Source organism: Sebastes fasciatus, chromosome 3 (assembly GCF_043250625.1).
Source record: "Sebastes fasciatus isolate fSebFas1 chromosome 3, fSebFas1.pri, whole genome shotgun sequence".
In the NCBI taxonomy this organism is placed as follows: domain Eukaryota; kingdom Metazoa; phylum Chordata; class Actinopteri; order Perciformes; family Sebastidae; genus Sebastes; species Sebastes fasciatus.
In genome coordinates this window covers 11,501,534-11,524,584 of record NC_133797.1, presented here as the reverse complement: position 1 = coordinate 11,524,584, position 23,051 = coordinate 11,501,534, and the positions used below count along the sequence as shown (strand labels likewise).

Sequence of the window (23,051 nt, the reverse complement as noted above, 5' to 3'; positions counted from 1 at the left end):
ACATACTCTTTGTCCCACATAAACATACTCTTTGTCCCACATAAACATACTCTTTGTCCCACATTGTCCCACACAAACATACTCTTTGTCCCACATTGTCCCACACAAACATACTCTTTGTCCCACAGAAACATACTCTTTGTCCCACATTGTCCCACACAAACATACTGTACTCTTTGTCCCACTTAAACATACTCTTTGTCCCACATTGTCCCACACAAACATACTCTTTGTCCCACAGAAACATACTCTTTGTCCCACATTGTCCCACACAAACATACTCTTTGTCCCACATAAACATACTCTTTGTCCCACACAAACATACTCTTTGTCCCACATAAACATACTCTTTGTCCCACACAAACATACTCTTTGTCCCACATAAACATACTCTTTGTCCCACACAAACATACTCTTTGTCCCACATAAACATACTATTTGTCCCATATTGTCCCACACAAACATACTCTTTGTCCCACATTGTCCCACACAAACATACTCTTTGTCCCACATAAACATACTATTTGTCCCATATTGTCCCACACAAACATACTCTTTGTCCCACATTGTCCCACACAAACATACTCTTTGTCCCACATTGTCCCACACAAACATACTCTTTGTCCCACATTGTCCCACACAAACATACTCTTTGTCCCACATTGGGTTCGTCCGGTCACGCTTTATTGCCCATTTTTCCTTTTTTTAAATAATGTTGAACATCCACCCACAATATTCTGGTATACAGACATTGATAAAAACAAATTACATATTGTTTTTATCAATGTCTATATACCATGTATTATGTTATTCTAGTTCACAGACAGTGCAAGAATATACTCAATATATCAATCCACAAGAAATTGAAACAATAAAATATAAGAAGACAAAAATAGACTTTTTTTCCAGACAATGCTCTCTGTTGTTGTTGGGTGTGGAGGGGGTTAAGGCTTGAGGCTTTGGTGTTATGCTAATAACGTGTTTGAATGTGAGATTTCCCCTGACAAAGAGGGGAAAGATGAGAGGGGGGATGGTGAACAAGAGAGCGAGAGAGAGAGAGAGGAGTCTTGGTGAGCTTGTGGTGGGCGTGGCCACCGAGCAGAGCGCTTCCTGCTCGGATGAACACGTGGTTCCGTGTCTGCCTCCCTGCCTGCCTGCCTGTCTGTCAGTGTGTGTGAAGGTTTCCAGCCCTTCTCTCACTCCTCTCTCCCTTATTTCTCCTTCAACACAGCAGCAGACCTTCTCCTTCCTCTCTCTACTCCTCCGTCCCACCCTAACCCGCACCTCCTCCTCCTCCTCCTCTTCCTCTTCCTGCTGCTTCTCCTCTCTGCTCGGCTCCGGGACTGACTGCCAGCAGCCAGGCCGCGGTCACTTCAACGTGTATCAGAGGGTGTGTGTGTGTGTGTGTGTGTGTGTGTGTGTGTGTGAAAGTGTGTGTGTCAGAGAGTGAGTGTGTGAGTGAGGGTGCAACCGGTCCATCCCGTGTTATCTGTCTCTCCCCGCTATCCCGCCTCGTTGTTTGGATCATGACGCTGGAAGCGATCCGCTACCGGGCCGGCTCTCTGCAGATCATCAACCAGCTGCTGCTGCCTCACCAGACCGCGTACGATGAGCTCCGCTCGGTGCAGGACGCCTACGAGGCCATCAAGTCCATGAAGGTAACGGAGCTCCTTTCTTTCTCTCTCTTTCGCTCCCCCTTTCTCTCTCCCTGCATGCCCGCTGCTGGTGCGTTTATCCCCGTCGTGCATGTGTTTTTTATCCCCCCGTCTGGGTCTTTTGTGCTCCGCCACCACCACCGCTGCTGCTGCTCTCTCATGTGTTGCCGTCGGTCGGCCTGTATTTTTGTTTTGGATGCACCTGCAGCATCTACCCTCCACACATCCATCCTTTATATGTAGTTTAGTGCACAAACTAGACATCTGCACACAGCCATGAAATAATATGCCCCCTCCTCTTCCTCCCTCCTCCTCTTTCTTTGGGAGAGATTATTGATGAATTATTAATGACCTTTGCCAGGGTTTTTTGTTCGCGTTTTGGTCTTCTTGCTGCTGCACTCAGTGACACCACCAGCTCATTTCTCTCTCCTCCATCCTCCATCCTTCATCCTGAAGCTCCTGACACTCCTGACACATGTTGTTCAAGTTCTCCCAACAGCTGGGGACAGATGTTCACTTATTAAGGGCATTCTTTTGTCTTTCTGGTTGGTCTTCCACACATGCAGCAAGCTACACGTTTGATCCTCTGTGTGTGTGTGTCAGAGTGAAGGAATGTACCATATAAGCAGAGAGGGTGATGTCATGATAATAATGGAGTCTAATGGTAGCGAGAGAGAGAAATTAACTCAGAGACAGATGATTTAATTTCAGTCAAAGCTGTCGTGACAACTTTTGGCTCACCCACTTACAACTCTGTGGTGGAAAGCGATTTAATAACCCTCCTCGTGCAAAAGCTGCTAGACGTCTGTTGGAAGTTGGCATAGAAACCAAAGATGGATGGACCACCATGGGATGCTGAAAACTTGGGCAGGTTGTGGCTCTGATTGGTAGAGCGGGTCGTCACCAATCGGAAAGGTCGGCGATTCGATTCCCCGGCTCCTCCATGTGGAAGTGTCCTTGAGCGAGATACTTGACCCCAAATTGCTCCGAAGGCTGTGCCATCGGTGTGTGAACGAGTATTTAGATTAGATCCTGATGGGCAGGTTGCCTCTGCCATCCGTGTATGAATGTTGACATGTAGTGTGAAGGCGCTTTGAGTGGTCAGAAGACTAGAAAGGTGCTATATAAATGCAAATCCATTTACCATTTACTTTCCTCTTCCTCCTCCTCCTCCAGGTGCGGGGCGCCCCGGCCATAGCTATCGTCGGCTGCCTCAGCCTGGCTGTGGAGTTACGGGCAGGCGCCGGGGGCGATGACCCCGTGACCTTCATCAGAGAGTCTCTGTGCCACCTGACCTCAGCTCGGCCCACCGCCGTCAACATGGGCCGCGCCGCCCGCGAGCTGATGGAGTTTGCCGAGAACGAGAGCATGGAGAAGAACTCGGAGCAGCTCAGAGAAAGGTGGGCTGGTTAGAGGGAGGTGACTGCCGGGCAACTGCACATATTCATTGTCAGTTGTTAGTTTGGGGTCATTTGATTAATTGAAACATTGATTAAAGGATAGTTTACATATTTTACATTTACACTCCCAGACCCTTTCCTAATGTGATTTTAATGTAAGGGATGGGGGGACAAAATTCACAGTCCTTGTTCCATGAAAAAATGCATTTCAAACTTCAACCAACGCTAATGTGAGCAGTTTGATTTAGTCAAATCAAATGGGTCTCTTCAAAAGTTGCTGTGTTTTAACAACCTTATTCTCTCTTTTTGATACTATCCCCCACTGGAGCTCAGCTGAGGGAACAAAAAGAGGACATTTTGCACTAAAAAGAGTAAATACCCAGTTAAAGGACGGATCCATTGTTTGTTTTTGAGGTTTTTGTATCATCCTGTAGCTTCACAGTGGTGTTCCTTATGTATTCAAATCATTACAATTTTGGTCAAAGCAGGTATGTTTTAGGCCTCAAAATGCTATTTTCCCAAACCCTTCTTAAAACTTTTTTTTTTGTCGTAATTTTCTGCATGATGACGCTGCTACATGTACAGTATATACTGTATACAGCCTCATTGTCAGTATGTTAATGTCACATGAAGAAACTTAGATGGCGGTTGGCACGGAGAAGCTGACCGGAGTACTGGTACGGAAGCTAAGCGATGTACTGCTGTGTGAACGCCACGTTAGTCCGGATCCGAAAGTCACACAATAACACGAACAAACTAACCGATCGATGCGGCGATAGACCAACAGCTCCCCGTGTTCTGTGAGGTAAAAATACTGCTTTTATGAATGGAGTCTGGTCTGGTAGCTTTGAAGACTGCCATAAAACTGCTTCAGTTGCCCGTCGGAAACGGCTGTCTGATTACGAGGTAAATCTGTGAAAATCTTCTTAATATAGCATACACTTAATCTGATATTAAACATTTTTTCAGGTGTCTGAAATATGTTTTTCTGCTGCTGACGGTTTTACCTCGCTATCTGACAGCCCTTTCCGACGGGGAACTGAAGCCGTTATATACAGTAGCTCTCTTCAAAGCCACCAGACTACATTCACAAAAGCAGTATTTTTACCAAGTACAGTGCGGGAGTACACATACAACCCCACTTAAAAAAATACGAACTAACCCTTTCAGTTATTTCCAAACTTAGCCCAGCTAACTTTGATTCAGCTAGTGCTAGTGTTATTCATAGCTTTATTGATTAGCTTCGATTAGCTCAATTTGTAACCCACATTCCTGCTTTGGGCGTTCTCATTTGAAAACAGAATGCAGATGGACCCGCCCTTTAATTTGCGAGCTTCGACTGCTGAGCTCTTGTTAGCTTTTGCACAGAACAAGGACTGTGGATTTTGTCCCCAACGCTTGAACAACATTAAAATCACTATCTCTATTAGAAGGGATCTCTTTAGGGCCGCTATGAACAGGAAGAATGATTACAGGGGCCAGTAAATCTTTCCATGGACATTGAATAGTGTTTTTAGATAGATTTAAAAAAAAAAAAAAAAAATGTGAACCTATCCTTTTAATTGCAGATTTTGTTTTGGTAACGTTTTACTAAATTATTACATTTGGAGCACCCTGTGGAGTTTTTGGATCACTAGTAGCGCTATGGAGCCACGTTTTTACGCGCGGGCCCCTGTTTTGTTTGTTCTCGCGCACAAGGATGCAGATGCACACAGGTGACGGGACGTCCTAATAGTCTCAAGTTATTCCACTGATCTACCGAAGACTGATAGCAAGCAAACATGGATGCAAAGCCGGCTTCAAATAAACAAACAAACAAACAAACAAAGAGGCTTTGCAAGTGTTTTCTGAAGAAGATGCAGCATTTGCATTGGAAAAACATCCTTAAGGATACACACAGTTTTAGTGAATGTAAACAGAAACTTTTATTTGTTTTCAGGAAAACTCCAGAGGACACCTTTTAAGGCAAATGGCCACTCCGTCAGCAAACAATGAGCATATGGCTTGCTTTCTCTTCATTGTGTGAATTAAGATGATCTTAACTTGTGTTTATCACACAAAATCTTTTCTGCATATCTGAAGCCAAGTTAGCTGCTGATCTATCACAGGTGATAATGGCAAAGCCCATATACTATACTGTGTATGTCATTGCAGATTAGCTGTCAGTGTACAGTAGTAGAGAGTGGTTTTTATTTTGACAGTATTAATTTGCTCAACAGGACAGTAGCTTAGAGCTGCACATGCAGGCCAGCAGGAAAGCAGCAGAACAGATATGTGAAGGGTTGAGAGAGATGTTATGGTGTAAAAATAGCATCCAGGTGGACAGTGGCTGTCATGTTGAGACAATACACCAGATTTTGGGTATAGATCCTCTGATCCAGTACACCAGATCGATGTTGGCTCAAATACTGACCTCATTAAGTGGATTGAGTATTGACCAGATATGACCAATCTGCATATAATACAGTTCCTTTATCAGTGTCATTATAAAAGCCAGTGTTTCTTAGGGGTGTAAGAAATTATCGATACACATATTGCAATATTAGGTTTTGTGACACCGTATCGATTTTTAATTAACCTGCCGGTAGACCAGGACGCTATTCTGTTTTACCGAGGTTGTAGCGGGCTTAGTTTTAAAGCTAGAGTGAAGATGAAACTATAAAACCTAAGGAATCCATCGGTACCAACCATGTCATACTTGCTTGACGCGAAGGAGGCTAAATAACGCTCCAAATGTACGCTACATTTTGGCATGGCCTTTTTCTAAAGGGTTCCTTGACCTCTGACCTCAAGATATGTGAATGAAAATGGGTTCAATATGGGTAATTCCATACAGTTTTGGGCAAAAACCATGCAGTTTTGGAGTATAAATGTGAACATTTCTGCATACTGGGGTCCATAATCAGTCTTAGAATTACATAAACTGGGAATCACTGGAAAGCTGAGACTCTTATGGATCCAATGAGCCCAATTGTATCCATGTTTGATGATGTTAGTCCCCATAGTAGCCATTTCATATAGTAACTTTTTTTTTCCTCAAAGTGTATACATATGGTGGTGTGTCTTTATATTATGACAGTTTTCTTAAAATTAGATTTGAAAAAGAAAATGCAATATATCGCCTTGCTTACAGTATCGCAACATATCGAATCGTTCCCCCTGTATCATGATGCGTATCGTATCGCCAGATTTTTTGCAAATACACAGCATTAGTGTTTCTGATCATTACAGTCATTCAGTCACAGCCATAGACTCTCTATAAGAAGTGGACGTAGTCACCGTGACGTCACCCATTGGTCTGTGGACTGCCGTTTTGAGCCCTCGAGTTCGGCATTTTGGCCGTTGCCATCTTGGGGTTTTTGGAATCAGAGATGATAAGGGTGGAGCTAAGTGCAACCAAACGCTGAATAAGACATTTTTTAAGCAATTAAAAAGGTTATAATTAACTTTCATGAAGTGAAAACACACTGTTAAAGGGTTAAAGTTGTTTGTAAGACGAAAACACGGATAACTCCCAGACCGGACAACGCCGTGGTAGCGACCTGTCAATCACAAGGTAGCCACACCCTAAAACATCCCCTGCTTTATGGTCTATTTGACTCTAAATGGGACCATAATCTACTAAATGAACATCATGCTGTATTGAAGAAGACTTGAAACTAGAGATTGAGACCATAAACTCATGTTTACAATGTTTACTGAGGTAATAAATCAAGTGAGAAGTACGGTCATTTTCTCATAGACTTCTATACAATCAGACTTCTTTTTGCAACCAGAGGAGTCGCCCCCTGCTGGCTATTAGGAAGATGCAAGTTGAAGGCACTTCAGCATTGCCTTCACTTCTCAGACACCAGAGTTTGCTGCCTGGTCACAGCGGGCACCTGACTACACGCCCGTAAACATTCCCTCATGCCTTAATTTTAGAAATCACAGAACAATGATTCAAATAAATTCCACGCAGAGAGGTATACAGATTTCAGATTTGGGAAAAAGAACCCCCCCCCCCCCCCTGTGTTGGAGCGGGAATCGATATCAGCAGATGCCCCGAGTTGAGGGATCGGTATCTGTAGCCGAAATAAAAAGTTGGATCGATGCTTGGTACATGAGGCAAATGTGATACAGCTACAAGTGAAGGAATGAAGGAGGGAAAGGGTGAAAACCCAACATTAGGAAAAAGATTATGGATTAGAGAAAAGGAGAAAGAGATCGTGAGAAACTGAAGTCAGGACAAACAGAAACACGGAGACATATTGTAACTGCAGACTTGACAGACACATTAAGTCCACAGTGGCAGACGGAGCCTCTTCTCAATTCCCGCCTCTTGTGGCCCCCCTCTTACAGTGTAATTGCCTGGATCGAAGACATGCTGGAGCGTGACGTCAATGACAACAAGAAGATCGGTAACTATGGCGCCCAGCACATCCTGTCTGGCGTTCCGAGGGACCCCGTGACCATCCTCACGCACTGCAACACCGGCTCGCTGGCCACAGCTGGATACGGGACCGCGCTCGGTAAGACAGGAGCCTCGGTGTGGAAAGAGGGTAAAATATTTACGGCGCTGTAACTGTAATAATGACTCTGTGTTTGTGCGTAGGCGTGGTGCGAAGCCTCCACGCGCTGACCAGGCTGAAGCGTGTGTACTGCACGGAGACGAGGCCGTACAACCAGGGATCCAGACTGACTGCTTATGAGGCGGTGGCAGAGGGAATCCCTGCTACGCTCATCACAGACAGCATGGCGGCCCTCACCATGAGAGAAATGAACATCACAGGTGTGTGTGTTTGTGTTTTGTGGTTTCTCTTTTTTCCTTTTATTCAAACTTTCTCGGCGCTAACTTTCTTTCCATCGTGTTCTCCCTCTCAGCTGTGGTGGTGGGTGCAGACAGGGTGGTTGCCAACGGCGACACGGCTAACAAGGTGGGCACATACCAGCTGGCCATTGCCGCAAAGCACCATGGGATTCCCTTCTATGTGGCCGCACCCAGCACGTCATGCGACTTGAGCCTGGAGAGCGGCAGGGACATCATCATTGAAGTGCGCCCCCCCGAGGAACTCACCAGTATAAACGGAGTCCCCATCGCTGCCCCAGGTAAGACGTGTGGGATGTTGTTGGTTTTTGTGCGAGGGGGGAAAAGTCACAAATAGGGATGTTAATAATTAACCATTTAACCGTTAACCAACGTTAAAAACTTTAACCGATTAACGCTTATCGGTTAAACGGTTAAAATAAATATTAATAAATAATTAAAAAGCTGAGCAAAACTCAGAGGAGCGGCTCGTCAGTTAAAGGGGGAAAGCGTCTCCACCTTAGCTGAGGAGTTGTAGCCTCGTAGCATGTATTCACCCACAAATACACTGTACACACACTGCTTCAGCTACGTTCACAGCTATAACGCCACCAACAACCTCACACTCACCGCCGCCACACACACGGTCTGTCGGACACTCGCTAAAGTTACGCCGTGCTGACAGACCGTATGTGTGTGTGACAATGGCGAGCACGAAGTCACAGCTAGCAGCTAGAGCTACTAACGTAGCGCAATCACACACGGGTTGTCGGACACTTCCGATCGTTGCGCCGGGCGACAGTATCGTCACGCCAGGCAGACACACAGCTGACAACCTGCTGAACTAAAATAAATGTGTGGAGGAGAGTTACTGGGCAAGTGGCTGCATGTCCGCGACACTAGACGCAGCACCATGGCTGCTACGGTAACGCTCACGGACGGTGAACTGGGGACTCGGAAGACAAACACTGCAGCTGGCGCACCGCTGCATACGAGGCACTTATCTTGTTGGTTAACAGTTAATAATCGATTAATGATCGAAATTTAGCATCCCTAGTCACAAATGTTATTTAAAAAAAAAAAAAAAAGAAGAACGTGTACAAACTGAGTTCAGTAGATGACCTGTGAGCGATAGCTGGGAGAGATGGATGAGCGTGGCCCAGTTCCAATGTCCGTACTAAGCCCTGAGCACTGAACCCTCGCTGACTTTAATTGACGTCACTCGCAGTGTTAAGTCCCAGAATTAAAGACGGTGCAAAGGGCTCCCAATGCTGTATGATGCTGCTTGTTGGGCTCCAATTTCACAAAGTTCTTGCTTCTCTCTGTTTGAAAATCCCCAAAAACATTGAAAGAGCTCAAGAAAATGTTTACAGATTATTATTTTTTTATAGACGAATCCGGGGAAATACAGGAAGTAACCAAGTCACCGTTACTGCGGTGTTGTCTCCCTACTGTACGCACACGTTTGAATACAAGCTGTCCTAAGAAGTGTACAATTCTCTACTTTTACTTTCTATATAACATTACTTCTGACAACGATGTCTAGGAGTTTAGGAAGAGCCTGAGCAGTTCTCAGCTGCCTGACGTTAGCCTAACCTGAGTAACATCAGCTAAGTTAACAGTGCTTAGCTACCGTTAGCTAGTGTTAGTGGGCTAAAGACACTGTCTAGGGACTACAGCGGTCCCACACAATCAATTAACTCAATCAACTAACTGTGGAGTTATTGTGAAATATAACATTAGTTGCTCTAACTAGGGCAATCTAATGACAAAGTCAACATCATTATCGGCATCACATACACATTGTCTGTTAACCGTGTTAACTGGGTCGTGGTTGCTCATAGTGACAGCTGTTGAAAACACAAACGGAACATTTAGGTGTCCTTATAAAAGGCTTCAATTTGACTTTAATCCATTTAAAATACACACCTATCTGTGTTTATTATCTACGCCAACCATTTATGCAAGTTATTACGAGCAACCACAGGTGCTTTCGGCCGAAAGACAGTAGAGTCACTATGACTTGCCACCACAGTAATGGCGGTGCCGCTAGATCACAGAACACACAAAGCGGTCGGCGGATTCGTGTAAACCTTTTGTTAGACAGTGACAGTAGAGAGTTGACAGGAAATGAGGTTGAGAGAGATGAGGAATGACATACAACAAAGGTCCCAGGCCAGATTAAAACTAGAGATGTTGCAGTTCATAGTCAGTGCCTTAAACCCTGAGACCATCAGGGCGTCCACGCCAAATTTTTTTAACATTGGAATTGTGGGTAAGACCCCCTAGAAAGTCTGCAAAATTGCAGACTTACAAAATGTGTTCAGAAAGAGGTTTTTAAAAAAAGCCCTCAATTGCAGGTTTCACAATGGGACAGCCCGGAGCTCTTACAGGGCTCAAGGTTTAGGGCTCAAATCGTCAAGTCCTCTCAGAGACATTTTGAGCCCTCTGTGAACACTTTCTGTAAAACCGCATTTCTGCAGACTTTGCCTGAGGAAATTACCCACAAATCATAGCGTTGTGACGTTAAACACAAGGTTACCATGGTTACCAGGGGAAGCCCCAAGGTGTAAAAAGGGTAAACAAAGAGGACGCAGGTGTTCAGCCTGGCATCTTTAAATTCACACAGAAACATTAAGGATTTAAGATGGTAGATGAGAAACACATGAAATCAGAGGAATGCCAGCATTAGGGATGTGACAGTGAGGACATTTTCCCACCGGTTAATAAACTTGTGATAACATCGCTGTTACCGATTACACCAGATATTTTAAAAGGAAAGATGACGCTCAATATGTGTAGCGCGCTAACTTTGATCTTTACCGTCGGATGGCTGTGTGTCTGGCATCTCCGGTCCAGCTTTTGCTGCGAGGCCGCAGGGGTCTACCTGGAGCCGCTGCGCCGCGCAAACCGGCTGTGAACGCTCCGTCCTCCTCGCGGCGATTGCCTCATTAACGTTATGGTTCCCTTATAGCATTGTGTGGTTAAATCTGAAATATTGCCAAATAGGCGCTTTTGCTTTTCGCTTTTGACACCAAATCCTCCGCCATCTCTCGGTCTGTCAACTCTCTCTCGTCCCGTGTGCGTGAGAAATATGACACCAAATCCTGCTCTGAGCTGAGACTCCGTATGGATGCATTCACTTTCAGTTTGTAGCATTTGTCATCCGACTATGTATTGATAACACGGTGCTGATACGCCAAAATGAACTAAATGGGTTTATTTCTGTTAAAAAAAGTATTGTTAAGTATATGTAATCGGTGTGTACCCGACCACCGTGTAACACCGGTAACACAGACTACCGCAACAAGCCTAGCCAGCATTAAACTATTACACACACTATTACTAACCATTACACACCTGGTTTATTCATCAACCACTTCTTTTAATTTTGCTTAATGAAGTTTGACAGAAACAAGTAAATAGGCTTTTTGACAGTTGATTATAGTCTCGTGAGGCAAAAGCCTGAAAGACGTTCCAATAGGCAGTAAAATCGTAAAATAAAAACCCACAATTGGCGTCGTCAAGTGATATGTTGGCGCAAAGTGCTGTCCCATTCATATTTATACCATTTCAAGCCTTTGCAGACTCTTACACTCAACCATTTACCAGGTGACGTCAGTCAAGTCCCTTAGGGTTCAGGGCTTACGTCCTTAGGTGGGACATTGGGATTGGGCCTATGAGTCCATAAGAGCGGACATAGGACGTGTGTTTTATGTGAGTTTGTTGGCGCTGAATTGAGTCATTTGATCTCTAATTACGTTGCCAGAGCAGAGAGGTGCTCGGTGACATCACAGTAATTAAAGCACACATTTAATGAGCACACTGGTCCCCGGAGAGGAGGACGTGTGCTCGTACATTACGTTTCCCTTTCTTGTTAACTTTCCTCTCACACCCTTCTCTGGTCCTTCTTGTAGACAGCATTTTAAAATAAGATTATACAGCTGTGTTTTTTATTATAAGACCATCATTTTTATGTTTTTCTTACAGTCACCAAATCCCATTAAAAGACCAGCAATGGACTGATTGAGCTATTGCCTGTGTAGCCAAAGCCTGACATATAGGGTATTCCTCTGTTCCATAGAGCTCCATAATTGTCCTTAAAACTATTAATGAGACACATCGCTGCACTTGGTGACATGTTCCTTCATTACCATAAACAAAGACACTGTAGTTTATTTAGAGTCATCCCACACACACCCTCCTGCTGCTGTAAACACTCACTGGTGCACCAAATGTGGATTCATTTGTGGTTGAAAATGGTCCCCAACAAATACGCTCTTTACTCCTGTTTGAAAAACACTACAGTGCCCAGCTGATTTAGGAAATTACTAAGCCTTGTTAAGAATAAAATATAATTAAAAAAATGATATATTAGTGTCCAATCTTAAAAAATGGGACACTATTTATTACTGTGCCATCTACAAAGAGTTAAGTCTGTGGCTGCCAGAGACAGAACAATGAAGACGGAAAGTACTGAGTGACCCACTAAGGCAATTGTTCCCAACCTGGGAATTAATCTGAGAAGAGAAAGTCACTCATGTTACAGTGCTGAGTACAGTAAACATGCAGAGTGTAATAAACCTAGGACAAGGGGTCATAAGTAGAATTACTTGGTTAGCGAAAAGTAATGAATAAACAGATGAAATAGCTAAAAGTAACAGAAAACTGCTATAAATGATGGATAAATGGTTAAAATATTATATATTAGCTAAAAGTGATGGATAAACATTTGAAACAGTGTGTAGCATTTCAGGGATCTATTAGCTGAAATGGAATATAATATTCATAACTATGTTTTCATTAGTGTATTATCACCTGAATCTAACAATCATGTTTTCGTCAGCTTAGAATGAGCCCTTCCTCCTCTTCCTCTTCATGGAGTCCGCCATGTCGCTCCGCCGTGTTTCTACAGAAGCCCAAAACGTACAAACCAAACACTGGCTCTAGTCAGAGCCTTTCACATGTTTACGCTACCTGAAGGCCGTCGCAGTTCTCCGACAAGCTCGTGAAACTGCAGTAACGTGAGCCGCAGAGTGCAAAACCGTGGTACCGCCAGCTGTGTCTGACTTCCGTTGCTCCTAAAGTAATGTTATTATGGTATGGATGACCTCTGAGCGAGGCCAACGGCCGGTGAATTGACCCTTTGCTAAGTACCGCCCCTCGAACGCAGACTGGCCAATCATAGCGTAGCATCGGCCAGCTTCGACCAGTGTCCGACAAACAACTACGGCTCTGCTCCATAGTATTAGTATATATAGACTCTCATGCAATCCTTTCAGATTTTCTTCATTTTCAGGCTGGTTTTGTGGATTTCGAGTTAGTCGTGGTTTAAACGTCGCGCCTGGGGCACGTGTAATAGTGATGCTCGTTACTCGGACAGGTTGGAAGGAGATAAATATTACGTTTTGACGTAAAAACCTGTGGAGCTAATTTTAGCGGAGTGCATTAGCACATCATTAACTAGTGTTGGCACTATGCTATGCTAGCTACTGAAGATATAGGCCAAGGCCTATGGAAGGAGGCTGGGACACGGGTGGACATGGGTGTTGGGGTACGGGGTACAACACATGCGCCATGTAACTGAAGCGTTGCGATTGGCTCAATTTTGGCGAGTGCAGACCAGATTTTACTGCTCATGTGTGATACCCCAAAGACATGACCCGTTGATGAAGCGTGACCGCTGTGATCTGTAGCTATAGCTTCTACCTTTATCTTTTAACCTGTTTTCGCTGCTGAGTCAGTTTGACATCCTGATATATCCTCTAAACGCATATTGTAGATCCTTTTGTCTGCTTCTCTTTGAAATCACTTTTTCCAAAAATGAGATAATATGAATGCAGGGCGTGCAGATAGTGACAGTGTATAGGGCTCTATGGTAGCTCTGAGTAGCAGCGGGGGGGGCGGGGCTTAGCAAAGGATCAATGGGCTGAAAATAATGGATAAATGGTTAAAGTAGTAACCTAAAAGTAAATCTAAATGGTTGAAATAAATGGCAGTGTCGATGAAGGGGTACTTGAGTTCGTCAACTGTGGGTGTACAACCGACAAAAAAAGGTTAGGAGCCACTGATCTAGACTACAGTGTCGCCAACCTTGTTTTTTTTAACCACGTCACTCATTCCTTACTGTTCACTGCAGGTATCGAGGTGTGGAACCCGGCGTTCGACGTGACCCCTCACCAGCTCATCACAGGAGGCATCATCACAGAGCTGGGAGTCTTCCTCCCCTCTGAGCTCCAGGCGGCGCTCACCGGCCGCCTCACCGCCCTCTAGAGCCACTCAGCCCCACCTGCTGGTCCGTGTGCACCACTGCACCTTAACGTCACACACTCAGAGACACTCTCATTTCATCACAGCACACACACACACACACACACACACACACACACACACACACAGTCATAGTTGTGGTTTAATTTAATTTTGGTCAACGCACAGTCACTGTTACATGTCAGTGGTGCACACAGAAGAAAATCTGTTCTTCAGTCTCTCACCCACACACACACACACACGTATTCACTGCAGGGAGTCAAGCAGACACACGTGCAGTCTCCCCTTTCTTTCTTTTATAACCCTCTTTGTTTTCTGTAGTCTTACAATTTCATCATATCCATCCCATCTTCCATTCTTTCTTGCCGCCTCTTTCTCTTTCTAAATGGCTTCTGCGACAACGAATTAGCTCTCGGCTGGACTCAATCCCTTAAATTCTATTTGGCAAAAAGAAATATGATTTAATTCTTCTTCAACTACAAAACAAAAAAACTTCCAAAAGGTCTGTGTTTTTTTTATTTCAAAGTAGTGTTTTTTTTTTTATCAGCCATGGTTTCTAAAATGCTGCTACCCACTTGTAAATATACATATTCTTGCTGGTAGTGTGTACATATGTAGAAAACTAACCCCTGCTAGTAAAAGGTACTGCTATTTTAATCAAAGATGTGGTTATTTGAAATTAAAAATTTGACATCAAAAATGTTATATTAACATTTAATTTATTTCGTTCTGCGTAGAAACCTTTTGTAGAGGAATAATCCAAATTTCTAGCACATCAATTTTCTCAAGCAGATTTTCAGTGATATCCACAATTGTATTTCACTTTCGCTTTTTACCCCGTGTGGCAAAATTCCGAATTTTTTGATCGATCCTCGTTAGTCAGCTGAAGCCTACGTCAACACATGGCTGTATTTATACCTCACTCCTTGTTTGTATCTTGCTATTCCCAGTTGTACTGTATCATACCACACTTGTATTCTCATAATGTACTTATATATATGTAACCATACTTATTTCAGCACCATACAAATATTCACCATACTGCACAGGATGCTCTGTAAGAATGAAAAATCTAAAAAAAAAAAAAAAAAAGGGAAATTGTGTCATTTTTGCCATAACAGCTTTTGCTGTGATCTCAGACGTCTGTTATGCTGTTGTATTTCTGTAATACAGGCATCACCATTAAAGGAATAGTTCACCCCAAAATGAAAGTTTGGTCATCTGCTCACTTGCATGTCAGTCAAAAATACCTATGTAGCTTCAGGCTTATCTCAAATTATGTTTTAAATAACATCGTTTTACAGGCTAGAAAAATGTATTAAAAAAAATAATCAAATGATAAGTTGATATCTCGATATTTCCTGAAGCACCCTGCTTGCCACTGAAAAGTGTGTTCGGCATCAGAACAATACAGGAAAAGCTAAATAGCTTGACATTGGACTTAAAAGCTGCAAAAATCAATATATCTTTATATTAACAATGGAAAAAAAATGACTACATGTAATGTAGTTTTAGCTTCTTTAAGCTCATTGTTTTGGTTTTACAGCCCGAACCTTCACTGTCTTGATTCCCTCTCACTGCACTTATCAACCTCTTTTTTTAGTCTTAAAGGAAGCTGTTTTCAGTGAAAAAGCAGTGGTAAGCCCACTCTACACTACCTGTTTAGCACCAAACAACAGACACAGTAAGCAACTTACTAGTTAATATCCCCCTCAGGAGTTGGTGGAGACCAGAGGAGAGCTGAATTTAGAGTAAATATTGGGCTTACATTTGTCAGTTGGACACAAACATGACCCCGAATGCGTGATTGTGTTGCTCTGTGTCCACAGGATGTGTAAACATGTCTTAACAACTTTAGAAGGTGGTAATATGTCAATGTTGTGTTTACATCTTATTATGCTGCTCCCGGGTGGCCAAAAAAAGCAATTAATGCTAAAGACCCACAGTCGTGACATTATGCAGGTATTAGAAAGTGTTCAGAAAAACAAAGGCATGTATTTTGATTCACATTTCTAGATCTGTAAAAGGATGGTTTTAACTTCAGTTACTCAGAAGTCTACACACTTCGGAGTTAGTCAAAAGCTTGGCGTGGGGATGAGCAGTAGTTGACTTAATGTCTTTATTTTGAGGTGAACTATTCCTTTAAGATTGGGGGTGGGAGGGTCTTATCCACACTGCCGTATCTGTCTGCAGAAAGCTCTGCGACACATGGCGTTATGCCACCAACAATCAGAATGTAACATTCAACTTTCTTTTGTCGGGACAGATTTCAGACACTCGGTCACTTCTTGCCTTTGTGCTCTGTTCAGAATGTGTTTCGACTGTTTGGATTAATCCCTCCTCATTAGTGAAATGCTGTTTTACTCCAGACTGACTTCCATCAGACTTACTCCATGAGATCAGGGCCGTGGGCGGCTGAAGACAGGTTTTGTCCTTAGTTACCTTTTCTAGCCCTGTCAGCTATGAGTTAATCTCTTCTTGATCCTGAAGATGAAGTTGCAGTTAACTTTTAGAAGCAAACTGAGTAAAGGGGAAAAAATCTAGTCTAGAGCTGAAATTATTACTCCGTTAAATTAACAGAAAAGAAATCACTATTTGGATAAGATAATCGCTTATGTTATTTTTTAAGCAAAAATGTGAATATTTGCTATTTTTCTCAGTTTAATATTGATCATTAATTGCAGCCCTTCCTTCATCACACACCCTTATTGACTTTCTAATTTATAAATAACATTGCAGCAACCAGTTTTAACACCTGACAGTGACCTACTATTTACCCACAGCCAGTAGACTGTTATTGTGTGAAAGGTGTATGACTGAGTTCCTGCAGTTTTGTCACCTGGCCAGTGATCCTACAATGCATTTGTTGTTCTAAGAGGCTCCATAGAAAAGTCTCCAATAACTCGATCTGTATGGGACACACCTACTCGCTGCACTGAATGTCACAGGGCCAGACTCACACTGCTCACTGCCTTAGAGGTGCAGCACCAATATAGCTCAGTGATGTGTGCTGACAGCAGACCCTCAGTCCTTCCTTCTCCCTGGTTTATATCACGTAGCCATCTCGCCATCTCGTCAAGCCCACAGAAATCTGGAGAAGAGCTTGGTGAGACTGAGATCAGAGGTCTGGCCACATGATAACGCTGGTCTACCTTCTTAACACCCCGTTTGACCTCACACACACTGCCCTTGTGGACTTTGTCATTCACTTTCATTCATTTAAACAGGTGACAAATACACAACTTTACCCGCACTCCACAGGACCACTGTAGAGAAAATGCCCTAAAAAAAAGCTTAATGTCTATAATAATAATAATTGTCCATATCTTGCTGTAATATAAGCTCACTTCTTCCTTCACGTTTCATCTTCTTCCTCTTCGTTTGTCCTCTGTCCACCCATCAAACCTCAACTCACAAAGATGCTGTTAGGTCACACACGAGCGTAAAAGACACTTGTGCATTAGAATTTTCTTTCTTTTGTTTTGTACAGTCAAAAAAAAAAGAGTAAAAAAACAAAAAAACATCACGTGTTTTGGGGCAAATGTTCCAGACATATGTAGCAACCTTGTGGCCGTCAGACCCGCCACGCATTATTTCTTTCTAAATCTTTAAGAGGTACGAGATTTTAGTTTGTCTGTACATCATGATTAGAACTGTTTGGCTGTGGTTTGTTGTTTTATTTCATGACATTGTGATTCCTAGTGACTAGGCCATTAGTACACCACACTGGGGAGGCCTCCTCAACCATACACACTACCTCTCCGTCTGCCTACACAGACTCAAACACTGAAATGCATGAACACGTGCACTTAATGTGCCAGGCTGCAGCAAAGCAGATTGACAGATTGTAGAAAAGAAAAATCTGGATTAAACATCTTCGCATCTCACTAATGTTTGTATCTTGAACCCAAAGTGACAAATGATTTGTGGCAGTGCTTTTAGTTTGCCAAAGTAGCCTAGATTCGGGCTAGTGTGTTATTATTGGGTTGCAGCTGAATTGTTTCTGCACTATGCTATGTTTTTTTACACCATGCTTTTGAAGCAGCAGCGATATAGTACTGTGTTTAAAAAGATGTTCCACCAACCTCCCCTCGAGATGCCCAACACACGGCTAATAATCAGGTGCCAAAATTCAGCGCTGTTTGCCACGTACTTTCCACATTGATTTAATCCATCAAAGCAGGTGTTTGTGTATTATTCTCACTGATTAGTATGGCCTGCAGTTACCATGGAAGGAGTGTTGTTCAGATGGCCTCTTTAAGTGCAAGTATGTTATTGTTGTTATTGATAATCACTTGATCTGGGTTTATTTTGTAACGTGGAAATGGTTCAAAACTGGATTTTTTAAATATATATGTATATGAATATAATGCTGTAAAGTGCAGTCATGAATTAAGAGATTTCTCTTTCACATCAATACAGTAAAAAGAATAAACCCACAGTGAAATGAATGAGGTGTTTTGGTCTGTCTCAAACATACTGTATTAATAATAATAATATTACATTTATTTATATAGCACTTCTCAAGACAGATGTTACAAAGTGCTTCACAAGACAATAAAAGCAGGTAAATAAAGTAAAAGATATGGTAACTGCTAAAACAGAACATCACAGAACATATCAATAATAATAGAAGTGGTCAAATGGTAGGACAAGTTGATAAAACAAATATACAGTATATATACATAAATTTGTATAAATGCGTCCAGAAACGGTTGTATACGTACATACATATATTTATACCCTTCTACTTATAGGAATGCTATCCTAAAAAAATGTGTTTTCAAAAGTTTTGTAAAAGTGGATACAGAGTTAGATGATCGTATCTCTATAGGATGTGCTTTCCAGAGTTTGGGAGCCCTGACAGCAAAAGCCTGATCGCCTCTCGTCACAGAATTGGACCTGGGAACAGCAAGAAGTAGCTGATCAGATGACCTCAGACCACGCACAGGCGTATAGGGTATTAAGAGATATTATAATATATATTATATATATATTTATATATATATATTATATATATTATAAGTAATGAATTGGTATTCTGAATTGATAACAAATTTATATTTTGATGAGGATAATTATATCAGTAATTAATTTATATTTCTGTATGACACAGATTAAAGGTAATAATTATAGTTAGAATAATTATAAATAATAATTATAGTTAGAGAAATTTAGGAAAATGTAATTAGAGTATATGTATGGCTCAATAAGGAAGCTGGTTCATAATTAATAATTGACTTATGGAGAAGGGGTGGGAATAATTAAGTTTATACTTCTTCTCACTCCTTTTCGAATATGTAAATCAAGGCATGAAGTGTTCAACAATTTATTTTTCTTACGCTTTTCATTGTATGTAAATACTACTTGTGTCTGACTGTCCACTTTTTGGTACGATCATTCTCTTTTTCTTTATTTTTTATTTTCTTTAATTTTTTGTATTCTACATGTTCGAAAAACATTTTGAAATGAAAATGAAAATGAAATGAAGAGATCCATTATGTATTCTGGGGTCAGACCAAGTTGTGCTTTAAAAGTGAGTAATAAAATGTATTCTAAATTGTAGGGGAAGCCAGAGCAATGACGCAGGACTGGTGTATTTATATCAGCCTGCCACTGAGCTGAGGCTCCTGTAGGGGGCAGCAGTGTGACGTAGAGGGAAGAAAACTACCATTTCAAACAACGAAGAAGAAGAGCAACACGTTGTGTATTTCCGGTTAGAAAACATGGCTCAAGGTTCAAAGAAGTTTAAAACTCAGCGGCCAGGAGCCAATAAGAAACACCAGAACAAGCCCAAAGGACCCAGGAAAGGAGGTATGTATTAAACACATCTGCTGCTATTCAATGAACTGCTGAAAAAGGCGAGGAAACTATATTTTTTAGTGAAATAGCATCAACATGTGACCTCCATGTAAACCGCTGACTCGTGTCTGCACTTAAAGCAGCTTATTGGATTAGCACTCAGTTTAGCTCTACTTCTATTTACTAAACATAGATATTTAAAGTCTGACGTGATGGATATTTGCTAAGGAAACTACTGAATATTTGCTATCTGGCTGTGTTTGCTCTGTGTATTATCTCAGGTACACCTAGTTTAAACTATTGCTGTCTAATACAGTAGCCCTGCAGTAAAGCCTTCATGAAGGCTATGGTGTTTCGTTTAGGGTGAAACTGTTAAATAGCAATTTTGTTATACTTAAGTGTATCTTTTATTCTGTGCACCCTGTTTATGTCAGTCCCAAAATATTGGTAACACCATTCATAAAATTTAACAACTCTACAAACTAAACAACAGCCTCCAAAATGACCTCAAAGGATTTGTTGCAGTGCTGTGGTGGTAGATGATTTATGGAAGTTTTTATTGGACTTTATTAGTTGTAACTCACAGAAGACATTCCATAAATGTGTACCATGATCTGCAAATATTTCACTATCCACAAACATGTATTTTTGCAGAAATATATGCACAAATGTGTAAACCTTTACATGTAAACCTTAAAATACATATTTTACATAGTAAGTTATGCATATTTGCAAATCGCCCTGTATTTTTGTGAATGTGAGTTTACACAACACAAATACAAAAATACATGTTTGTGGATAGTGAAATATTTGCAGATCATGATACACATTTGTAGAATGTCTTCTGCGGGTTACAACTAATAAAGTCCAATAAAAACGTCCATATAGATTGCATTAGTTTCAGCTTGATGTACACAACAAACTGGCCACTGAGTGTTTACTTTGTGGTCACAATCAAGATGAAAATATTGACCTTATTGGTTAAGTGATCATGTTAAAGGTCTTATTAATAACAGTTTTATGTTGACGAAATCTTTTTTTTAAATAATGCATCCATAGAGCTTTAGAAAGGTGCCATATAAAGGTATCTCATTTAGGGATGCACAGATCTGACTTTTTCAGTCCTGATACAGATACCTAGGCTTTGGATATCAGTCGATACCGGGCACCGATCTGATACCAGTGTTAATAATAATGAATTAATAAGCTGTATGCCTCACTGTGTGGAAGTGACTGGGATCAGTCTTTTATGTGTAAGGCAACATCAGGCTTGACTTAAACATTGCTTTCCTCACTTTGTAAAACTAAATGTGACCAATAAATACATAGATATACATTTCTATTATTTTAATTATTAATATTTATTGTCAAAATAATTAATCATACACCAGCAACTTGGTAAGAAATCTTCAAAATTAGCAAAAATTACAATTTAAGTGTAAAGCTTTTTAATGCAGCCACAAATTGGTCGAAACCTAAACAGGATTTGAAATTCCGGTATATAATGTATATAGAATATAAACACAGAATATAATTGAATAGATCGGCCCCATTGTCGCCGATACCCGATCTAGCTTTTTGAGTCAGTATCGACCCGATATCTGATACGATATTGGTGCATCCCTATTATGATTGTGAATTTATCATTTTAAAAATGTTTGCGGGTCCAAAATGAATGTTTTGTTTATCTCCTTGGAAGATATTTCTCGTTTGATTTCCACTTCTAACAAAGTGTGACATCTAGTGGCTGAATGTTATCAATGTTATCAATAGCACCTTTAAAACACAGTTTGATATGTTCAGGAAATGAAACAGCTAGACATTGTTGGGCAAGCCAGGGGAATATGTAGCAAATGTTACAGGAATACATTTTACTCCAAATGTATCCCAACAACAATGACACTATTCATGACGAGCACAGTTTAATAAGCAAGCAATGCTCTGATGTAGACAGATAAACTTTGGAGTGAGTCGGTTTGGGCTACAGAGGCAGTACCAAAGTAGATACTGTTTTCCGGCAATCCAGGCAGCTTAGTGTTCAGTGTATCTTTGCACAATGTAAAAAATGTCAAGCCTATCTGATTTAAGAGTCAAAGTAAGTTTTTATTATATTATGATTTTGGCATTTGGATATTTGACAATAATGTTGTTTTTCTTTTTTAAAGGAAGGATCATTGCACCCAAGAAGGCTGTGGTGGTTGAGCAACAGAAGCTGAAGAAGGTGAGGACACGTTTAACAAGAAGTGACAGTTTCTCTCAGCCCAACTCTCTTCAGTCTGAAAGAAGAACCTAATAGTGAATTCATCCTTGAACTTGACTGATAACATGTCTTCCTCTGCTGCTCCCTGAAGGGTTTGGAGGTTGCCATCAGGAACAAGATCGAGCATGAGGTGACCCAGAAGGCGAGCTTATCCCTCCACAAGCCACTGAGTGTGGTTAAGGGGGCTGAAAAAAGAGGACACCCAGGAGCAGCCCAGCCAGGAACCAGCTCCAAATAGGACAGGGACCTGAGGCTGAGCGTGCTAAATTTAAGGACTTAGTCATGGGGTCAGTGAACTGCACTGATCCCATGACTCAGGTTTAAGATACATGCCAGCTGCCCTGTTGTTTTTGATTCCTGAATGTTTCGGCCATAGAAATATTTTATTATTTTATTTCTGTCGTTTCGGCTGACTTTTTAGTTTTTCAGTGTACAAAGAAATGTAGAAAATCAGACAATGTATATATTCTGGAAATGATATGCGTCACTGGGACATGGGAGTTACATAAACCTCCACTATAGGACTTTATTGACTCTCATGGAGTTTCTGATTTATTTGCTTGTTTTTTGTTGTGAAAATTCTGATTGAAATCAACTTGAAAAAACCATGAGTTTATCACCTTTGTGTTGTACCACCCCGAAACAGGTTTTGCATAATTCTATTGTATGATTGTACAGAAAACAATGAATAATCAGAATAAAAGAATATGAATCTTACACATGTGACTGTCAAGAATCCATTGAGATATGTTCATCACACTTTCCAAGTTATGGAGGACCACAAAAGTCACGTAAATAGTAATAAAGCATTTAATTGATAACTAATTGTACAATAAAAATAGGCATTAATAAATTTGTTTACAATTATTGGTTAAATC

At 41.4% G+C, this 23,051-nt stretch overlaps 2 protein-coding genes across 2 annotated transcripts; both read left to right on the top strand.

Annotated features, from left to right (window-relative positions):
* The first annotated feature begins 1,124 nt into the window (after nucleotides 1–1,124).
* mri1 (methylthioribose-1-phosphate isomerase 1) lies at nucleotides 1,125–15,317 on the top strand. Its single transcript, XM_074628905.1, has 6 exons — nucleotides 1,125–1,658; nucleotides 2,832–3,055; nucleotides 7,397–7,566; nucleotides 7,650–7,826; nucleotides 7,919–8,143; nucleotides 13,981–15,317. The coding sequence occupies exons 1-6, from the start codon at nucleotides 1,527–1,529 to the stop codon at nucleotides 14,112–14,114; spliced, it is 1,062 nt and encodes a 353-aa protein (XP_074485006.1). The 5' UTR covers nucleotides 1,125–1,526; the 3' UTR covers nucleotides 14,115–15,317.
* A 4,426-nt stretch (nucleotides 15,318–19,743) lies between these two features.
* c3h19orf53 (chromosome 3 C19orf53 homolog) lies at nucleotides 19,744–22,890 on the top strand. Its single transcript, XM_074628941.1, has 3 exons — nucleotides 19,744–19,925; nucleotides 22,079–22,134; nucleotides 22,265–22,890. Exons 1-3 carry the CDS (start codon nucleotides 19,838–19,840, stop codon nucleotides 22,409–22,411), a joined length of 291 nt encoding a protein of 96 aa, XP_074485042.1. The 5' UTR covers nucleotides 19,744–19,837; the 3' UTR covers nucleotides 22,412–22,890.
* Nucleotides 22,891–23,051: the final 161 nt, after the last annotated feature.

Bases quoted from the DNA above. Each gene is read 5' to 3' on its own strand.
- mri1 (XM_074628905.1), top strand. From the start codon at position 1,527: ATGACGCTGGAAGCGATCCGCTACCGGGCCGGCTCTCTGCAGATCATC. The intron at 3,056-7,396 runs GTGGGCTGGTTA...CCCCTCTTACAG, and splicing joins TCGGAGCAGCTCAGAGAAAG to TGTAATTGCCTGGATCGAAG. The intron at 7,567-7,649 runs GTAAGACAGGAG...GTTTGTGCGTAG, and splicing joins TGGATACGGGACCGCGCTCG to GCGTGGTGCGAAGCCTCCAC.
- c3h19orf53 (XM_074628941.1), top strand. From the start codon at position 19,838: ATGGCTCAAGGTTCAAAGAAGTTTAAAACTCAGCGGCCAGGAGCCAAT. The intron at 19,926-22,078 runs GTATGTATTAAA...TCTTTTTTAAAG, and splicing joins CAAAGGACCCAGGAAAGGAG to GAAGGATCATTGCACCCAAG. The intron at 22,135-22,264 runs GTGAGGACACGT...TGCTCCCTGAAG, and splicing joins AGCAACAGAAGCTGAAGAAG to GGTTTGGAGGTTGCCATCAG.